Source organism: Perognathus longimembris, chromosome 1 (genome assembly GCF_023159225.1).
Source record: "Perognathus longimembris pacificus isolate PPM17 chromosome 1, ASM2315922v1, whole genome shotgun sequence".
Taxonomy (NCBI): domain Eukaryota; kingdom Metazoa; phylum Chordata; class Mammalia; order Rodentia; family Heteromyidae; genus Perognathus; species Perognathus longimembris.
The window spans coordinates 68,984,185-69,004,649 of NC_063161.1; the positions used below are offsets into that span (position 1 = coordinate 68,984,185).

At 53.1% G+C, this 20,465-nt stretch overlaps 1 protein-coding gene across 1 annotated transcript; it reads left to right on the forward strand.

Annotated features, from left to right (window-relative positions):
* Positions 1–12,889: 12,889 nt before the first annotated feature.
* Positions 12,890–19,956, forward strand: Bri3 (brain protein I3). Its single transcript, XM_048367622.1, has 3 exons — positions 12,890–13,175; positions 13,263–13,365; positions 19,571–19,956. The coding sequence occupies exons 1-3, from the start codon at positions 13,031–13,033 to the stop codon at positions 19,701–19,703; spliced, it is 381 nt and encodes a 126-aa protein (XP_048223579.1). The 5' UTR covers positions 12,890–13,030; the 3' UTR covers positions 19,704–19,956.
* The last annotated feature ends 509 nt before the right edge of the window (positions 19,957–20,465 follow it).

Genomic DNA, 20,465 nt, shown 5'->3' on the forward strand with positions numbered 1-20,465 from the left:
CCAAACATTTTGTCAACAGGATGAAACTCATGCTAAAGGAAAGAAATCGATGTACTGAGAGGAATTAGAGAAAGTATAGTGAATTATTATGTGTATCCTTGGGATGTTTGTCCTGTTAACCAAGTGATATGCTTACCTTCATGAGGCTACTGATTTATTTTCCAGGTTAGCAATAAAGCAAAAGAGCTGTTAGCACATTTTATAACTTGGACTGCATTACAGTATCTAAGCATATCCCTCTTGTTCATTTCCACAGACGTGTTTCTATACTTTTTGCTTCCTTGTACATTATTAATACATATTTTTAACTTCAAAAGAATAACAACTTTAAACCATTTCAGAGACAATGATGATATTTCCTTTAGGTAATTATATTATTCTAAATATAACCCACCTTATTTTGAATTCAAATAAATTTCTATGCTGATAATAATAATAAAAAAATACAGTGCCCTGAGTTCAAGCACCAGTACACACACAAAGAAAAGAGGGCTAGGAATGTGGTTTAGAGGTTGAGTGCTTGGGAAGTAGCTCTGTGACTCAAGTGGTAGAGTGCTAATCTTAAGCAAAAGAAGCTCAGGGACAGTGCCCAGGCCCTGAGTTCAAGCCCCAGGACAGACCAAAAAGAAAGAAAATTTAGACACTTTACATAATAATTTTTGTAAATGCCTACCCACAGTGGGCTGGTAGCACACTGCTGTCATCCTAGTACTCTAGAGGTTGAGCCAGGCACCAGTGGTGCCTGTAATCCCAACTACTCCAGCAGACTGGGCAGGAAAGGCCATGAGACTCTTATCTCCAATTAACCGCTAGAAAACCAGAAGTGGTGCTGTGGCTCAAGTGGTAGAGCACTACTAGCCTTGAGCTGAAGAGTTCAGGGACAGCACTCAGTCCCAGAGTTCAAGTCAGTCGTGGGGACTGACAAAAAAAATAAATAAAACCTGGGAGATCATGACTTGAGGCCACCTGGGGCAAAAACGACCGGAAAACAATTTTATTTCAGAGACTATTTCTAACATAACCAGGAAAAATCTGAGCTAGAGACATGACTTAAGTGGTAGAGCAACAGCCAAGTGAGAGTGGGAGAGTTCAAGCCCCTACCAGGTGGGGGGAGAAAAAAAATGTGTTATTTTGAAAGCTGAGTACTCACCTAGATGAGGTTTGTCCCTCCTAGGCAGTCACCTGCAAAGGACACTGAAATAAGGGTTTAGAAACTCAACCAAAGAGGCCTGAAATTCAGGCATCTTCCACGCATGACTTCAAATCTCTGAGGAGACTGAGCAAAATGGTTTCAGTTCAACTCAGGAATTGCAGTACAGGAGACATGGATTTGAAAGGTCCTCACTCGGTGTTCTGAGGTAGGCAGGGGAAGTGGGAGCCGGAAAGGGAGCAGGTGCAGGGCTTCGTGCATAGCCAGAAGCAGAAACATGGGGAAACGGGAGTACAACTGTGACTTGCACCCTGAAGCCCCAGGCACGGCGTGATGGGGCTCTGTGCACGGTCCCTTCCCCAGTTGCCTGTGGTCTGGAAGAACAGGGCTGCCATATTTGGGCAGCAGATACATCGTGCCTGAATCCCTTCTCTGCAGCCTCTGGCTCCATTTTGAAAAGCTTTCCTGAAGCTGTTTGGTCCTATTATTTATGTTCATGGGTCGCTGACATTGTGACGCACACAGCTGAGCTAAAATCAGGTGGAAAGATGCACAGCGTGGGCCAGAAGCATCAGCCCCGTGGCTTTTAGCTGTCTCTGTCTTGCTTGCTCCTGAGGGTTGGATACAGGGATAATGTGGGCATCAGCTCAGCACCCTGCCCATGATGACCAGACTAGAGGTCTCCCCCACTTCCTATCAGCAGCTGTTAGTAATCCCTACCCAATACACAAGAGAGTGCCAGCATAGTGTGGATACCTGTAGTACAAGCTACACACTTCGTAAGGCTCCTGTCCCGAAACGGCTTATCGTCCAAGCTCTTCAAAAATTGCCATCCTGTCTTTGATATCAAATTCCCATAGTTCTGTGACTTGTTCATTAGGAAGCCTCATCCCCTAAAAGGCTCCTGAGTTGAAGGAGTGGTCCCAGCATTATCACTAGAGGAGGGACTTGGTCAAGTGATTGCCCCAGGAGGTCTCTGACCTAAAGAATGGATTTGTTATTAAATGGAGCATTAGGAGGCAGTGGGTCCTGATCAGAGGGATTGGGCTGCTGGGGGCATGGCTTTGAAGGGCATCTCTTATCCCTGCTTCCCCCCCCCACCCCACACACACACCACACACCTTCCCACCTGCTCCATCATACCTGCTCCTACCACCAGGATATCCTCACCACAGCCCATGGTGATGGACCAAACCCTGGGATCCATGAGCCAAAAGAAATCCTTCCTTCTGTAAATGGATTTGTTCAGCTGTTGTGTCATTGTTTCTGGGCACCCATTGTGCAATGCAGGATATGTGTTAGGGTGACATTCCCCCCAAGACTTTTTTTCTTCTCCAAATAGTGGTAAAGCTCACGAGTTAGGGGAAACGTTAGGAATCTGAGTTTCAAGATGATTTGAGCAGTTTCTTTACCTCCTGGCAGAGTTTTTAGGTATTAAGTTTGTGGCTAGTGCCACTGTTGAGGCTCAGAAAAAATAGACACCCTAAAGTGGAGCAACTGGACCTGCTGGACTGAGGAAAAGAGTCTTAGAACACAGGTGCCTCTGACCCCTGCTTCTGCTCTTGATCCGCTTTGGCGCCAATGGACAGGTTCAAGGAAGGAGGGAGGAGAGAAAGGAAGAAAGGACTCTGCTAGTCTTTTCTCTGTAGCCAGCCTGCCAGAGAAGTGCCCCCTCCCTGAAGTCTCATGGCACACCCCGGGAGAGGAGCAAGGTGCTAGGCTAGAGCCAAACCTACACAGCACAAGATAACATCTGCCTGAGGCTTGTTCAAACCCTAAGCAAACCTCTTCCAAGAGTGTTTCTGTCTCAGGGTCTACCTGCTCTCCGGACCGATCGTGGCTGTCTCACTTCCTTTGTCAAGAAGGGCATGCAGGCACCCAGCCTGCACTGGGCTCACTGCTGGTCGAGTCCTTGGTTGTAGGAAATGGGGTGGGGGTGGGGTTCCTGGGGTCTGGATCATGTCACCCACTCTTCCCACACACGGACTGGGGGACTCCAGGGCCATGGATAGTGAGCTGTATGTCACAAGGTGTTCCAGCCTGCAGGCCAAGGTGCATTTTCATCTCTATCCAAGCCATTGGTGTCAGCTATTAGCTTTCCTCACTCCCTGTCTGACCCCTGTTGTGGCTACTGATATGAAGGCCAGGGAAGGGAGCAGAGCTGTGTGGACTCTGGCTGCCCTAAGGGAGACAAGGTCCTGGTGAAGCCATGCCAGAGAGACCCACAGTTTTTGTCCCAGATAGGAAGGAAAAGGATGGATAATCTAATCAGGAGGACACCAGACAAAGAATCCTAGACAGCTGGAAAGAACTGGCCCCGAGCCTGCCTGCACATCCCTGCTCTCTCTGGCTCTCTCAGATGAGGACTGAGGGCTGGGAATATGGCCTAGTGGCAAGAGTGCTTGCCTCCAACACATGGAGCTCTCGGTTTGATTCCCCAGCACCACATATATGGAAAACGGCCAGAAGGGGCACTGTGGCTCAGGTGGCAGAGTGCTAGCCTTGAGCAGGAAGAAGCCAGGGACAGTGCTCAGGCCCTGAGTCCAAGGCCCAAGACTGGCCAAAAAAAAAAAAAAAATCTCAGATGAGGACTGAATAAGGGAGGGAGTTAGGGATCGAGGGAAAGTGTGAGGCAGATACAGAGGATGTCATAGCCAGAGGCCAGTGCTGGAACTTGGAGGCTGGGAGGCTGAGTAGGGGGAGCCCAGTGAGCTTGGGCAGAGAAGTGACAAAAGACTGTTTAGTTTCCACTGATATCTTAAGTAGATGTAATGGGAAGTCCCCAGGGTGGTCCCCCTGATCACTGGGGGACCCCAGTTATAATCCCATCTGCTTGGATGTGGCCTTGACCTGTTGTTATGTGCAGCTAGGAGGACCCATGGAAGATGAAGGGACTTCGCTGATGTGATCAGGCCAGCTGGCTGGGTGATAGCAAGTTTAGTGGTGTATGCCTGTAATTCCAGCACTCAGGAGGTTAGGAAGGAGGGTCATGAGTTCCAGGCCATCCTGGGCTACACAGGGGACATAGTGAGATTCTACCAGGTGTGGTGGCATACCCCTAGGATCCCAGCTACTTATGAGGCATTGGTGAGAGGATCGTGATTTATCTGACATGACCCAGGCAGGAGGCCTAAGAGAGCAAGGGAAGGTGTGACATTGTCCAAAAAGAAATGTACCCTTTCCCTGACTTAGGTAACTAAACCCTCTCTGCACATCACCTCCATAATAAAATTAATTAACTTTTAAACAAAAAGGCTGGAATTGTGGTTGATAGAACACTTATTTCATATGAGGCCCTGAGTTTAAACCCCAGTACCACACACCACACACCATACACACACACACACACACACACACACACACACACACACACACACACACACACAGTGAAATGGCTTGGCTGCTAGGTTATCTACTTCCTAAGGTCCCTGAAGGAGGTCATAACCAGAGTGCACTGGGAGTACAGCTGTAGGCATGCATGGGAATGTAACAATGAAAGTCCCTTTGTACAACGAATATAGGCTAATCAAGTCTAAAAACATGAATTTATTGTGTGTGTGTGTGTGTGTGTGTGCCAGTCCCAGGACTTGAACTCAGGACCCTGGTTCTATTCCTGAGCTTCTTTCCTCAAGGCTGGTGCTCTACCACTTGAGCCATAGCTCTACTTCTGGCTTTTTGGAACTTAGTTGGAGATAAGAGTCTCATGGACTTTCCTGTCCAGGCTGGCTATGAACTGCGATCCTCAGATCTCAGCCTCCTGAGTAGCTAGGATTACAAGTATGGACCACCGGCGGCTGGCCTAGTTTTGGTTTTTAATGAGGCAAGGCTTTGCTATGGAGTTCAGACTGGCCTCAAACTCTAGATCCTCAGACTGGGATTAGAGGGCTATGCCACCATGCCTTGCTGTAAGTCATGGTTTATGTCCAGGGTTACCTTGGAGATGAACCCTCCCAGCTCTGGGCACAGAGATCTGGCTGGTGTCACCATTAGCCACTTCCTGGTAGCCAGGCTCCAGGCTCAGAACCTGAGAATCTTGGCACAGCCTAGAATTGTGAGGCTGTGTTCTATCTCCTTCGGGGCCTGGCCCTGCCCAGTGCCTCCCCAGCCTCCCCATGCCTGCCCTCCACGGGATGCCTCCTCCTGCCTGGCCTGGGTGGCTCCTACATGTTGGTCACCTCTTGTCCCCTGCTGGAGCTTAAGAAGGCTTTTCCCTTCCCGGCTGGACCTCGGCTTGTCCCCGCGGCTCCTCCGCATCTGTGTCCCTGGGGCCCGCCATGTCCTCCACCGTACAGGAAGCAGGTAGGAAGCCTGGGATGAGGCCTGGGAGGCAGAGCTGGAGAGGGCCCAGGAGGGAAGGCCGGCAACACAATGCAGAGGAAGCAAGACGTGGGCCCCTATGGCTTCATCCCTCTGTCTCTCGAGGACTCTGTGTGTCTGCCCTCTAGGTGCCTTTTTGTCATAGAGCCAAGGCCCCAGGATACTGCTATCTCTGAGGAGGAGGGCTGAGGCCCCAGGCCCCCAGATTTAGATGTTTCTGCTCACTGAAAGAAAATAGTGGAGGGAAAGAGGAACCAAAATCCTAGACAAGGTCTCACTGTGCAGCCAAGACAACCTTGAATTCATCACCCTCCTGCTCCAGCCTCCTCAGTGCTGGGAGGACTAGGGTATGCCACCCTGCCCGGCCAGAGTTAACTCTTATTGTCCTCTGACAGAGAGTGAAAAGCTGTGGGGGTGTCCCATCTCCCCTGTGACACCCCATGATCACAATACACCAAGCACTCAAGAGCAGGATCAGGCAGTATTAGGGTTTGAAATTGGGGTTTCAGAATTGCTAGGCAGATGTTTTCCCATTGGGTCACATCCCAGCCCTTTTTCTGTAGTTTTTTTTTTTTTTTTTTTTTTTTGCTATTGTTGTTGTTGTTTGTTTTCACAATCTTGGGCTTGAATCAGGGCCTGGGTACTGTCCCTGAGCCTCCCTGTGCTCAGAATTAGTGCTCTACCACCTTTGGCTTTTTCTGAGTAGTTTAATGGAGATTAGAGTCTCATGGACTTTCTTGTCCAGGCTGGTTTCGAACTGTGGTCCTCAGATCTCAGCTTCCTGAGTAGCTAGGATGATAGGCAGAACCACCAACACCTGGCTGACATTATTCCTAACAGTTGAAGGAAGTCTGGCCAAGGTTATGTGGCTTGCTCAAATTGTGTAGGGAGTTCCTGGAACATTCTTGATGAGAAGAAGGGGTTGTTCTTCCCAAGACAAGCCATCACTCCCAGTGTCGCTTCCAGCATCCAAATTTGGATAAACTTTTTGTCCCCTCCCCTCCCCCTGTATTGTATTTGAACTCAGACTTCAGGTTGCAGGGCTGAAGCTCCACTACTTGTGCCCAGCCCCAACTGCAAATCTGACTGCAGTGTTCTTAGATTCTCCCATCAAGAAGTTTTGGAAAACCAGGCATCAGTGGCTCACACCTATAGTCCTAGTTACTTGAGAGGCTGAGAATAGGAGGATCACAGTTTGAGGCCAGGCCAGGCAGAAAAGTTTTTGAGATTCCCCCCTACCCCCTTCTCAACCCATAGCTGGGTGTAATGGCACATGCCTGTCATCCCAGCTATGATGGGAAACTAGAAATAGGTATATCTCTGGCTAGGCATGCACCTAGGCAGCAAGCAAAATGAACTAGCAAAAACCAGGACTGGAGTAGAGTACCTTATAGTAAGCTTCAATGCCTGAGTTCAAACCCCAACAAGAAGTTCTGCAGGGCAGGCATATGGCACCATGGTAGATGCACAGCATACGTGAGACCTTGCCATCCGTAGCACTACCACGTTAAAAACACAAAACCAAACAAGCCTCAGAGGAACTCTCGGTTGTATTACTTGGAGAGGCATTCAGTGTTGGCCTCTGTGCTTAGTCTAATTGTGTGCCAAACACCTCTTTAGGGATTTCAAGTACAGCATCATGGAGGGAAGAAAATCCTTTTTGTATGTACTGGTCCTGGGGCTTAAACTCAGGGCCTAGGTAATATCCTTGAGATTTTTCATTTCAAGGCTGATGCTCTACCACTTGACCCATGGCTCTACTTCCAGCTTTCTGGTGGTTCACTGGAGATAAGAGTCATATAGACTGTCATGCCTGGGCTGGTTTTGAACCACAATCCTCAGATCTCAGCCTCCTGAGTAGCTAGGATTACAGGCGTGAGCCACTGGCTCCTGGCTTGGAAATGTATTTAACCCAGAAATTTACTCTTTGTTCTTACATTACACTTGCTTCAGAGCTAGACATAGTAATGCATGCCTGCAATCCCAGCAGCATCCAGGAGACTGAGGCAAGAGGATCAGGAGTTTAGGGCCAGCCTGGGCAACAAATTGAGACAGTGTCTCAAAGATAAACCAGAATTGCTTGAAGATGTGCCAGCAAAGGAAGGCTCTCTCATTGCAGGGACAGGATTTCTTGATTTCTTTTTTAAATTAGACTCACCCCCTTAGCAAATGAGGAAGGAATCTGGATGTAAATATTTGTATGTGGGACTTGTGTAAAACGGACTCTGCTAGAGACATTTTGTGTGTCTTGTAGAAACTCAGGTGCTTACTTTATAAAATATTTACAACTAGTTTGCCTAGTGAAATTATAAGACTTCCCTCTCCAGGCCTACCACAGAACTTTCAAGTGTTTATCTAAGATAAACATGTAGCAAATATCCAGCAAATATTTGAGGAGCCCCTTCCCTGAGCAAGGAAGGCACTTGGGAAGGGCTCCAGCCTTGGGTTTTGAAATTTCATTTGCTTCCCCTTTGTTGGTCGCAATGCAGCCATGTGAGATGCCCACTTCCTGTGTGCCAAGAAGAGCATGTGATGGCTTCCCTGGCACAGGCCAGTGAGGGCAGGCATGTTCTTTGGGGACAATGACTCCTCCCCCAGCCCTCTGGCAGGGGCCAGGCTATCCCCTCTCTGATTGGATCCCCCAGTGGGCCCTCCTCTCCCCCAAGATGTTTGTTTTTGTTTTTTGCCAGCCTGGGGCTTGAACTCAGGGCCTGAGCACTGTCCCTGGCTTCTTTTTGCTCAAGGCTAGCACTCTGCCACTTGAGCCACAGCACCACTTCTGGCTTTTTCTATATATGTGGTGCTGAGGAATCAAACCCAGGGTTTCATATATACCAGGCAAGCAGTTTACCACTAGGCCATATTTCCACCCCACCCCCAAGATGTTTACTCATAGCAGTCATCATCTGAATTTTATTTACTTGTTCTTATGGAAAGGGAAATACTAAATTTTTATGTTTCATATGTGAGAGCAGAACTGAGCCCAGTGTGTTCTGGGGTGTGCCTGTGATCCCTGTGACTCTCAAGGCATAGGTAGAAGGATCGTGGTTCTAAGGCAGTCCCAGGCAAAAGCATGATACCCGATTTGAAAAAGAACTAAACCAAAAAAGGATTGGGGAGGAAAAGTGGCTGGCGATCTGCCTAGCAAGCATGAGGCAAACTCCTGAGTACGAACTCCAGTACCACCAGCAAAACATCTGCTTGGAAGAGAACTATACACAGTCTCATTAGTCAGTGGGACCTAGCAGTGTCTGAGTGCCACCCTCCACAGCTCTGAGCCCCTGAAGGAAAATGCTAACCCACTCCCCACTCTGGCTATCTGACTCCCATCTATCATTCTACGCCCCTGCATCCCCATCCCAATCCCAGTCCATCCTCAGCTCCTCAAAGCAGCACCTCCCGAAGTTGTGCATGGGCAAGCTTTGGTCTTGGGACCTCCCAGACATTTTCTTCAGTACCTTCTCACAGCAAGTTCCAGCTTTGTTACAAACTGGACTGACATCCTTCTCTCAGGGCAGCTCCTCCAGAGTGCAAGCTGGTGCAGGCTCCCAGTGCACCATTGCCCAGCCAGAAACCTTGGCAGCCTGGCTTTGGCTCCCTGTCTCTCCACTTAGGAGTTACAAAGATCTCTCCCTTCTCTGTCCTGGTACTGGGGATTGAACCCAAGGCCTCAAGCTTGCTAGGCAAGTGCTCTACCACTTGAGCAATGCCCATAGCTCCTTGTATTCATTTCTTTATTTATTATTTAATTTTCTTATTGTGCTGGTCCTAGGGCTTGAACTTAGGGCCTGGGTACTCTTCCTGAGCATTTGTGCTCAAGGCTAGTTCTCTATCACCTGAGCCAGAGCTCCACTTCTGGTTTTTGGTGGTTACTTCGAGGTAACAGTCTCACAGACTTTTCCTGCCCTGGCTAGCTTCAAACTATGATCCTCAGATTTCTTTTTTTTTTTTAAATTTATTTGTTTATTAATTGAACGCAAATTTTTTGACAAGGTGTTGTGCAAAAAGGGTACAGTTACATAGTAGGGCAGTGTGTACATTTCTTGTGATATCTTACGCCCTGTTTTTCTTTCTCTTCTCTAGGTCAGGTAGACATATATACAATACACAATGTACCAAGAACATATACAGTAGCCACGTGGCCGCGCCCAAGAAAGTTCGCCTAGGGCTTTAAATGTAATGTCAATATTAGACCATATGTCGACAGTAGTCTTATATGAACGTACATACCTAGCTTTTGAGCTATTGTATTCCCCTGAGAGGTCAATTTTTGACTTTATATGTTGAGTAATTGTTTGGTTTTAGTTACATACTGTTGGGTCGCTGCCCCAATCCTGTGGGGAATACTATTTGACAAGCAGTTTTTGTTTCACAGACTTGGTCTCTACTGTCTCTGTCTCCCTTTGTTAACAGTCATATATCAGGGAGATCATGCCCCTTTGTTTTCTGTGTTCTAGGCTTGTCTCACTCAACATTATTTGTTCAAGTTCTGACCATTTCCCTGCGAATAACAATATTTCACCATTCCTAATCACCATGTAGTATTCCATTGTGCATAGGTACCATATTTTTTGGATCCATTCATCTGTGGAGGGGCATCTGGGTTGTTTCCATATTTTGGCTATTGTGAATTGTGCAGCAACAAACATGGAAGTGCAAATGTCTTTTTGATATCTTGGGACCTGCTGTTCAGGATAGATGCCTAGGAGTGGTATGGCTGGGTCATAAGGTAGGTCTATATTGAGCTTTTTGAGAAACCTCCATACTGTTCTCCAAAGTGGTTGTACTAATTTGCACTGCCACCAACAATGGAGAAGGGTTCCTCTTTCCCCTCACCCCCTCCAGCATTTGTTGTTGCCTGAGTTCAGAGTATAGGCCATTCTAACTGGGGTGAGGTGGTATCTCAGAGTTGTTTTTATTTGCATTTCCTTTACTACCAGGGATGTTGAGCATTTCCTCATGTGTTTCTTTGCCATTTTTATATCTTTTCTTGTGAAGTCTCTCTTTAGCTCCTTTGCCCATTTTCTAATAGGTTTATTGGGCTTGGAGGGGCTTAGTTTTTTGAGTTCTCTGTAGATGACAGATATCAGGCCTTTGTTGCTGTGCTGGTAAATATCCTTTCCCATATCGTTGGCTGTATTTCTATTTTGATGGCTATGTCCTTAGCTGTGCAGAAACTTTTTAATTTGTAGTAGTCCCATTTGTCGAGTCTTTCCCCTATTTGTTGTGCCCCTGGGACTCTATTCAGGAAGTTCCTTCTTGTGCCTATAAGTTCTAGCGTCTTTCCTACTCTCAGATTTCTTGAGTATCTAGGGTTACAGGTGTGAGCCACTGGTACCAAGCTTTTTTTTTTTTTGCCAGTCCTTGGGCTTGAACTCAGGGCCCGAGCACTGTCCCTGGCTTCTTTTGCTCAAGGCTAGCACTCTAACACAGCCACAGCACCTCTTCCAGCCTTTTTTGAGTAGTTTATTGGAAATAAGAGTCTCACTGACTTTTCTGCCCCGGCTGACTTCAACCTGCCATCCTCAGATCTCAACCTCCTAAGTAGCTGGGATTACAGGGGTGAACCACTGACACCTGGTGCCCAGCTTTGTTTTCACTTAATGTATTTAATTTGAGAGGGGGTGGAGGGCTTAAACTCAGGGTCTCATCCTCTTCCATTGCTTATCTGCTTAAGGCTAGCACTTTATCATATGACTCAACATCTCTACTTTCAGCATTTTGCTGATTAACTGGCGATGAAGAGTCTCTCCAAATTGTCTGCTTGGCTGGCTTTGAATCCAAAGTGTGAGCCACCTATGCTTGGCTTTTATTTTGTTTTTGAGAAGGGGTCATGCTATCCTTGGGCTGGCCTTGAACTCAAGATTGTGGAGTTATGACTGTTCTGGGGAGTACAACTCACAGACCAGAAGCACCTCCTGTCCTTCATTGGCAAAGCACAGCTCCATGCCCTCCTGCTATCCAGCCTCACCTCAGGGAGACAGGGATAACGCTGATGGGGTCACTTAGAAGGAAGGGTGCAACAGCCAGCAAAGAGGAAACTGAAGCCAGGTTGAGGAGGGGGTTCAGGGTGCTACACACAGGAGGTGCAAGGTGAGGTCTGCCAGTCCTCCCGGTTGCCAGGGCCCAGGTTTAGCTTCAAGAATAGCGGCCAGGGGGCTGGGAATATGGCCTAGTGGTAAAGTGCTCGCTTCGTATACATGAAACCCTGGGTTCGATTCCTCAGCACCACATATATAGAAAAAGCCGGAAGTGGTACTGTGGTTCAAGTGGTAGAGTGCTAGCCTTGAGCAAAAAAGAAGCCAGGGGCAGTGCTTAGTCCCTGAGTCCATGCCCCAGGACTGGCAACAAAAACAACAAAGTATAGCTGCCAGTTGTCTCCAGGGACCAAGGCAAAGGCTTCCAGCCCCAACGGGAGCACAGAAGCCAGCTCTGGCAGGACTTAAGTCACTTGGTGTAGCCCTGGTCCTGGAAAGGTCTCTAGGAGACAAAGGGACGCCCTGTCTGGGCAATGTCTGTGCCCAGACATTGTGGGAGTGGCATTCCTGTAGAACTAATTGAGGGACTACATGAAGTTTAAATGGGGAGGGGGGCACTGGGTTTAGGAAAGAAGGATGGGAAATGCCAGTAAGACCTGGTGACAAGGGCTGGGTCTGGAGGCTCACGCCTGTAATCTCAGCTCTGGGGAGTTGGATGCAGGTGGATATGAGTACAGGCCAGCTTGGGCGACATAATAAAGACTGTTCCCCAAGTTTAAGTAAAAACAAAGCCTGTCTTCGAGGAGCTGGATCAAGACGTAGATCACCTAAGAAAGGGCAAGAAAAGGGAAGACCGGGGCCGAAGCCGCCCACACCTGCGAGATCCCGAGTGTAGCCACAGCTCCACGGAGCCAGGCTTGCGATGCCCGGGCGGACGGGCCACAGAGCAGCCGCCAGCCCCCGGCGGGTGCGCAACTAGGGAGGCGGGTGCAGAAGGTTTAGTGTGGCGCGGACCGGGCGGGCGCGGCCCCGGCCGGCCTCTGCGGGCGCCGGGGACCGGGGGAGGGGCGCGGCCTGGGGCCTCCTCCCGCCTCACTCCGTGGGTGGTGGCGGCCTTGGGCCCCAGCCAGTCAGATCAGGTGATGTCTGCCCTGGTGCTGGGTCGGGGGGAGGGGGAACCCACGGGCCCAAATGACCAGGACCCTAGGAAGGGAGTCAGGCGCCCCGCCCTATTCGGGACCCCCGCGTTGGGGGTCCCGAGGCGCAGGGGGCGGGCGGAGGGGGCGGGCGGAGCTTGGAGGAGCCGCGGCTCCTTTAAGACTCCGGCCCCGCCCTCTCATCCCCGCCCACAAGGCTCCGCCCCCGAATGCCCGCCCCACCTCCCACGTGACCTGAGTGCTGCGACCGGCGGGAGGGCGGGGAACCCGCGGCGCCTCCGCCCCGCCCGGCGCGCGCCTCTCTGGGCCGAGCAGCGGGGCTGCCGCCTTCCCGCCGCCGTCCCGCCGCCGTCCCTGCCACTGTCTCCGCCGGGCAGAGGAGCCAAGCCGGGCCGGAGCGAGCGGGCGGGCGGGCGGGCGGGGCCGCCATGGACCACAAGCCCCTGCTGCAGCAGCAGCCGCCCGCCTACAACCTGGAGGCCGGCCAGGGCGACTTCGCGTGCGGCCCGCACGGCTACGGCGCCATCCCCGCCGCGCCCCCGCCGCCGCCGCCCTACCCCTACCTCGTCACAGGTGGGCCGGGGCCGGGCCGGAGCGGGCGGGGGCGCGGGGCGGCGCGGGCGGGGCGGCGGGGTCGTAACTGAGCGCCCCCGCCCGCAGGGATCCCCACCAGCCACCCCAGGGTCTACAACATCCACAGCCGCACGGTCACCCGCTACCCCGCCAACTCCATCGTGGTGGTCGGAGGCTGCCCTGTCTGCAGGTGAGTCCCCGCCAGGGCGCGGGGCGGGGGCCGGGGCGGGCGAGGGTCCCGGCGTGGGGTCCCGCCCGCCACCGCGAGGGGCCGCGGCGGGGCCAGGCGGTTCCCGCGCCCCGGCTCCAGATACCCCGTGCGGGGCACAAGGCCAGAGCTCTGGGGGGCTGGCACCACGAGTGAGGAGCCAGTGGGGTGCAGAAACGAGAACAATGGAAGCGACCATTCCTGCCCCTCGCTTCTGGGACCTCACAGATAGGGGTTTTTTGCAAGTTTTTTTTTTTTTTTTTTAAATCCAAGTGGCTCTTTGAAGGGTGCTTGGACGCGGGGTGCCGGCAGCCCGGGTGCGGCGACTGCGGGGTCCGCCACGGCAGAACAGGCCGTGACGACTCCCGGCCGCCAGCTGGGCCCGGAGGAAACCCCGTGCTTCTTTGTTCCGGGCAGGGGTGCTGTTTGGTACCACATTCCCAAACCCGCGGGGACGGGAGCCTGGGAAGGGCTGTTTCTGGAGGGCCCGAGCGCAGCCAGGCTCTTTGTTTTCAGGCCGGGGTTGAGGATTCCGAGTCCAGTCGGACCTGGGCCCTGCCCTTGGTGGTGGGGCTGCCCCGTGGGCGGAGGAGCTGGGCAGGGTTGGCAGGCCGGGTGCCAGCCTGTGTCAGGGAGGAAGCCGGAGTGGCCGCCCCGCTTTGGACTTGGACTTCACTTCCCAGTGTGTCTGTAGGGAAGTTAGTGATTTCGCAGCCTGAGGAGGGCCACTCAGCCCCTTGTCTGCTGGTGGGGCGCCCCCTCCCTTCTCTTCCTTCCCCATCTCCCATTCTGTCTGGGTGTGAGGCACGCAGTTTATTGTAGAATTGGTTCGTTCAAGGAGGTCTTGGGGTTGGTGGAGAAGAGTTGGTGAGGCCTAGGAGGTGTCCTAGGATGGTGAGCCAGGAAGCAAGCTGGGGTTCCCAGTGAAGAGAGCCATTGGGATCCTTCTAGAAAGTTGCATGGAAATGGGGGTTAGGGAACCCCTGTGTCTGGCTTTGAACCATGTCGTGCGCAGGTCCCCTGTCCCCACTGAGCATTAAGCATCTCCCAAGTGTAAGGAGCTGGGCTGGGCTGCAGGGAGGGTAGGTGGTGCTTGGAGCTTGTGGACTCCACATCTGTCCAGCACTGCTCCAGCACCCTACTGCTGGAAGCCTTGAGTTGTGGGTTCAGATCCAGCCCTGACTGATGCCCCAGAGCTGGGAGAAGGCTAGCCTAGCCTTGGGGCAGTTGTGACCTGAGAGGATGAGGATGTGGTGAAATCCCCAGGAGGAGTGTCCTCTGCTGGGGCAGGCTGCTGGTGGGGACACTTTCCCTGACCATCGCCTTTCCCTGGGGCAAGGTGTGTCATTTCTGTGGCTTGTGGCTCTCCAGTCAGCTGAGTCTGGAAGGCTAGGCCTGCCCTCTGCCCTCTGCCCTCTGGGAAGGTCAATCCTTTTGGAACTGGGATTTCCTCTGCCCCTAGGCAATGGTGGCCAGCACCAGGGATGCTGTGTTTTCTCAGAACAAGTCTGGGGTATCCAGTCCTGAAAGTAGGGGCCAGTCTCTGTGAATACACGCACCACAGGTGCTTCACCCTGTGGCTGGCCACACCTGGCGGCCCTGCCCTCTTCAGGCAGGTGGGGCCTCAGCTGGGCCTGGTGGCCAGGCTCCTCTCTGCCTTCACTGCTGGGTGCCTGGGGTTGGGGGCTGCAGGAAGGAGAGGGTGTTCTTGGGACCACCCCTGTGGTGATGGGGACTGAGACTGGAGCCCTGCCCCCTAGAGTCAGGTCTGCCCTGTCTGGTGTCTTAGGCTGGGAGTCCAGACATTTCTCACGTGACCAGGCTTCCTCCCTTTCCAGATGGAGCCTGCCAGGCGCTGTCCCTTCCCTCTCTGGTGGCTTGGCAGGAATTTGCCCAAGTCACACGTCTGTGATTCCCTGGGGGCGAGGCTTGGCACAGAGGGCCCTGTCGCTTGTCACTTGGCCAGCCTGTCTGAGCCTGTTGAGCAGCCTGTCTTCCCTTTTTAGCCCTTAGCTGTCGCATGGCTTGGGCCTTCACCCCCAGGGTTGGCTCCAGCCCTCCCTCTGTCCCCACTCCCTACTGTGTGTCCCCCCCCCCCATCCTCAAGGCTGGGGGCTGTGGCTAGGTGCAAGGTGAGGTGGCAGCCTGAAGCCTGGCCTGCTAGGGCTGACTTCTACAGGTCCTGAGGCTTCCAAGGTGCCCTAGGGCACAAAGTGTGAGCCTGCACTGCTTCACCACCCTTGGGATCCTGCTGGGTCCTTGTCAGTGAGTGCCCAGTTCTAGGGGTGACCAGAGAGGCAGGAGGAAATCACTGCCTTCTGGGCAGAGGCCTTCCATGGTCTGTGTGGAGGCTGTGGGTGCCCAGGGGAGCAGAACTCCTACAGCTTTGCCACTGTGCCAGCTGGGTGCCCTGGCCCTGCAGTGGGGAAGGAAGTGGGCACTGTGGCGGCTGGCACAGTGGGCGGTGTGTAGCCCACCTCTGGTAGTCCCCATGGCGTGGAGACTATAGGACAGCCAGGGTGGGGTGAGGGCATCATGCCCTACCCGGAGCCTAAGGCTGGTCAAGGGAGTCCTTCCCCTTTTCCTGGGGGGCTATTGGTCCCATGTGGGGGGCTGCTCTTGATCCTGGCCTCCCCTGGAGCCTCTGGTGGGGCCCTCTTCCACATTATGGCCCCTCTGGACCACTTGCACCGGCTCGCAGCCTCCCAGTGGGGCTGTGGGGTGTCTGGAGCAGGGGCTGGGCAGCCTTTCTGCTTGGGACACTCAGGGCTGCCTGTGCCCACTGCCGTCCCATGACCCCTGGTCAGCAGGATTGAGGGCTGTTTGTTCTGCGAGGCTCAGAATTGGGCAATTCCCCAATTGTGTGCGTGGGAGCGGCAGCTCCGCTCTTCCTCTGTGGAAGAGCCAAAGCCCATTCTGGCTGACCTGGGCTTTTGGGGGGTTGGATGGAGGAGAGGCTGCTGGGGATGGCTAGCTTTGGGGCAGGGCCCCTGCTGTGGCAGCAGCATGAGCATCTTCCTGAATCCAGAGGCCAACAGGGGGTTTCTCAGATCAGAAGAAACAGAACGCATTTGGAGGTGGCGGTGGGCCCTGCTGGTGAGCCCAGTCCGGGGAAGTGATCGGTGCAGAGCTTTGGGCATTGAGAATTGTGGGTGAGGGATTTTGGGGGTGCTCAAGGGCTGGAGCCTTCTGAAGGCAAAGGTGGCAGCAGGTCCCTCCTTTCTACTACTGGGCCCATGAGAATGGGGCCCCCATGCGCACAAGCAGGCAGCTTGTCCTGATGGGCACTGGTGGGTCACAGCTCTTGTTGCTGGGAGACCTGAGCCTTGAGGGGTACCTGAAGGGGCCCCCATATCTGTCCCACAGGCGCCGTGGGCTCAGACCTTACAGAGGAGCGAGAGTCCATGTGGGCCATGGCCTGGGGCAGCTGGAGGTACAGTCTGGCACTCGGGACTGGGCTATCCAGCCCAGCCTGGCAGGAGGAAGCAAGGGCTTGAACCAGGATACTTATGGGTTTGGAGACAGGGTGGGGTTGGTTCATGGCCTGGTGGTCAGTCAGCTAGTTTGGGTCATGGCTCTATGTTGCCTTTTTTTTGCCAGTCCTGGGGCTTGAACTCAGGGCCTGAGCACTGTCCCTGGCTTCTTTTTGCTCTAGCACTCTACCACTTGTGCCACAGCACCACTTCTGGCCTTTTCTATATATATGGTGCTGGGGAATTGAACCCAGGGCTTCATGTATACGTGGCAAGCACTCTTGCCACTAGGCCATATTCCCAGCCCCACTGTATGTTGCTTTTTTATCTTTTGTTGTTTTGTTTGTGATACTGGAGATTGAACCCAGGGCCTCCTGTATGCTATAGGCCAGCACTCTACCTGAGTCTATGCCACAGGCCTTTTTTATTTTTATATTTTGCCAGTCCTGGGGCTTGAACTCAGGGCCTGGGTACTGTCCCTGAGCTTCTTTTTCTTGAGCCACAGCGCCACTTCTGGCTTTTTCTGTTTATGTGGTACTGAGGAATTGAACCCAGGGTCTCATGCATGCTAGGCAAGCACTCTACTGTTAAGCCATTCCCAGCCCCCCTCATTTTTTGAGGTGAGGTTTCACTATGTGTGGTCTGGGGCATGTGATCTTCCTGCTTCAGCCTTCTTAGTGCTGGGTTACAGGCATGTGCCACCATTCCTGATTCACTCTTCTAATTGCAGTTCCCAGGGTCTGAGAGCAATGGAGTGATTGGGCCTTGAGATGAGCCAGAAACAGTAGTGGTGATGGTGGGGTGGTAGTGGTAGTGAGGTGGATAGAGGATCAGGGAGGAGCTGGATGGAGAACCAGGGAGGAATTAGATGGAGAATCAGGGATACTGGATGGCAAAGGACAGCAGCTGCCTACAGGTGGGACACAGGTGTGACAAGACGCCGAGCAAGAGCACAGGTCCCCGCTGGCCTGGGTGGCACAGCCTCCTGCTGCCTGGGCCCTCAGGAAGCAGCCTGGGAGGCAGGAGGCACAGGCTGGCAAGGGTGCTGGGCTGGGCACGCCAGAGCTCCTTCCAAGGTCAGGCTTCTCTCTGGAACGTTCTCAGCTGGCTCCTCTGGTCAGACAGTGCGTTACTGGAACATGCAGTCTTTCTGAGAATTTCTGCAGCAGGTACAGGGTGCAGAAGCTCTGTGTGCCAGCATCACTTGCCTCCTTCCTGCGCACAGGATCCTGCCCGGCCCTGCCCTGCCCCTCCATGACTGGGGACAAACTTGGCCCAGTGGCCTCAGGGGTATGGCTTGGAGGGGGCGCCATGCCATCTGGGCTGTCAGTGTGTTTGAGGGTGGGCCATGGGAGCCTGGAACCCACTGGCCTGACTCTGGCAGTGTCCCAAGCACACCTCCCTGGAGCCTGCCCCAGCTGCTGGGACACTGGGGAGGTGCGAGTGCCTTGTTCTAGGAACAGTTAGGGGCAGACTGCAGATCACCCGCTGCCTGTCCTTCAGGCCCAGCAGCAGGGAGCTGCCCACACTCAGGGCTGTGTCTGGGGAGGCCCAGGACTCTTAAGGGCTCCCTGTGCCCCGTCCCTGCCCACCCTTCCAGGACCAGCTCAGCTGTCACCTGGTGGCCCAGCATTCCTTCTCAGCCCTGGCTTCTTGGTTGTCCAGGGTCTTGCCCAGGCCTGGGCCTGAGACCTAGTGGGACCGATGCTCTCGTGGCTCTTCTATTTAGCTCTGTATCTAGAACTTTCCAGAAGTAGCCTAAGGAATGGAACACTGGGCTCCTGCTTCCTGCTTTTGGCCTCAAAAAGGCAGCCCTTGCCTGTAAGTCTAGCACTGGGGAGGCAGAGGCTCGGGGTGGAGGTCCTCACTGTAGCACCCCCACCCCCACCCCGTGTTGTGCCCTCAGGCTTCCCTTGACCTTTTCCCTGGAGGATGCTGAGGTCAGCCTTCCCCAGGTTCCTAGATTCCGGACTGGCTGGCTGAGCCCCAGTAGCTCCTGCATCCCACTCTGGGTTCTGTTTTTTTAAAATTGCCCTCTAGGGGATAGAAACTCAAAACTTTTAGGGCTTTTGTTTAATGACACAACTTGTGCTTGTGTCATTGACCTTTTTTTTTTCTTTTTGCCAGTCCTGGGGCTTGAATCAGGGCCTGAGCACTGTCCCTGGCTTCTTTTTGCTCAAGGCTAGCACTCTACCACCTGAGCCACAGCGCCATTTCTGGCCATTTTCTATATACTTGGGGCTGAAGAATCGAACCCAGGGCTTCATGTATACAAGTCAAGCACTCTTGCCACTAGGCCATATTCCCAGTCCCCCAAAACTTTTCAACAATGAAAAAATACTCCAGGATGGATTGGAGTTTTGGGGAAGCCGGTCTTGTTTCCAGAGATGCAGGACGTTTTCTAGAAGCTAACAGGCTTCATGCCATCCTTGTTCACACTGTGTGCTGAACCACACCCTCAGCCTGGACGGCCATCTCCCCATTTATGTAGCTGGGATGTTGAGATGGGTCTTTCTAGATTTTCCCAGGCTGGCCTGGAATGATAGTCTACCTAGTCTCCACTGAGTCAGGGATTACAGGCAGGAGGCACCATACCCAGCCTTTCCCTGTTCCTTTGGATTCCCAAGGGGTACTTAGTTGCTGTGGCAGTTGGTGGCCCCCAGAGGGGGCCAGGTACGGGGTGTGTGGCACTCACCACCTGCTTCTCTCCACAGGGTTGGGGTGCTCGAGGACTGCTTCACCTTCCTGGGCGTCTTCCTGGCCATTGTCCTGTTTCCCCTGGGCTTCATCTGCTGCTTCGCCTTGAGGAAGCGAAGGTGCCCCAACTGTGGGGCGGTCTTCACCTAAAGGGACAGGCCCTCTTTTCTAATGAAATGTAAATGTCATGTACAATAGTTTTCTTTGATTCAGCTCTAGGACTGTTTTGTATGGTGGGGTGGGTGCAGGGGTGTGAGGAGCGGGTCTGCAGGAGGGGAGGGGGAGCCCCACCCCAGCCCCCCAATCAGCGACAACTCCAGAAAGCTCTGCTTCTAGTTTTGCAGTCTTCAATTTGGGAATGGTAAGAAATACTGTTTTAAATAAATGTGATTCATACCATGTTGAGCCACCTCTGCCTGCTAGGTTCTGTACAGGGTACACGCGTGCACACGCGCACACACTCACACACATTGGTCACGTGACAGCCAGCCCACCATCAACCACTGCCATCTACCAACCAGGTGTCTGCAGGCCTCTGTCCTGGGGAGCAGGTGAGTGACCATGGGGGGGGGACGATGTATTCCCCAGAGGGAGCCGGGCCACGTCCCTGTGCACATTCCCAGACCCTGCACCCCTTTGGTTCACTCCTCTTCCTAGCATGGGGGCCATTGAATTCTACTTGAAACCTGACCATTTCCTCTCTGGCTGGGGACAGGAGGGGCAGTCCCTGCAGGGGCATCGTCATGGACAGCCCCCCCGCCAGTCAGGGCCCAGTACAGAGCCGAAGCAGAGAACCCCAACACTGCGCTCTGCCTCCCACCCTACACCCCAGCTTCACATGTGGCCCAGCCCCAGGAAACGAACCCAAGATGCTGCCCACTAATGCTCGGGTACCACAGTGAGCACTCACTT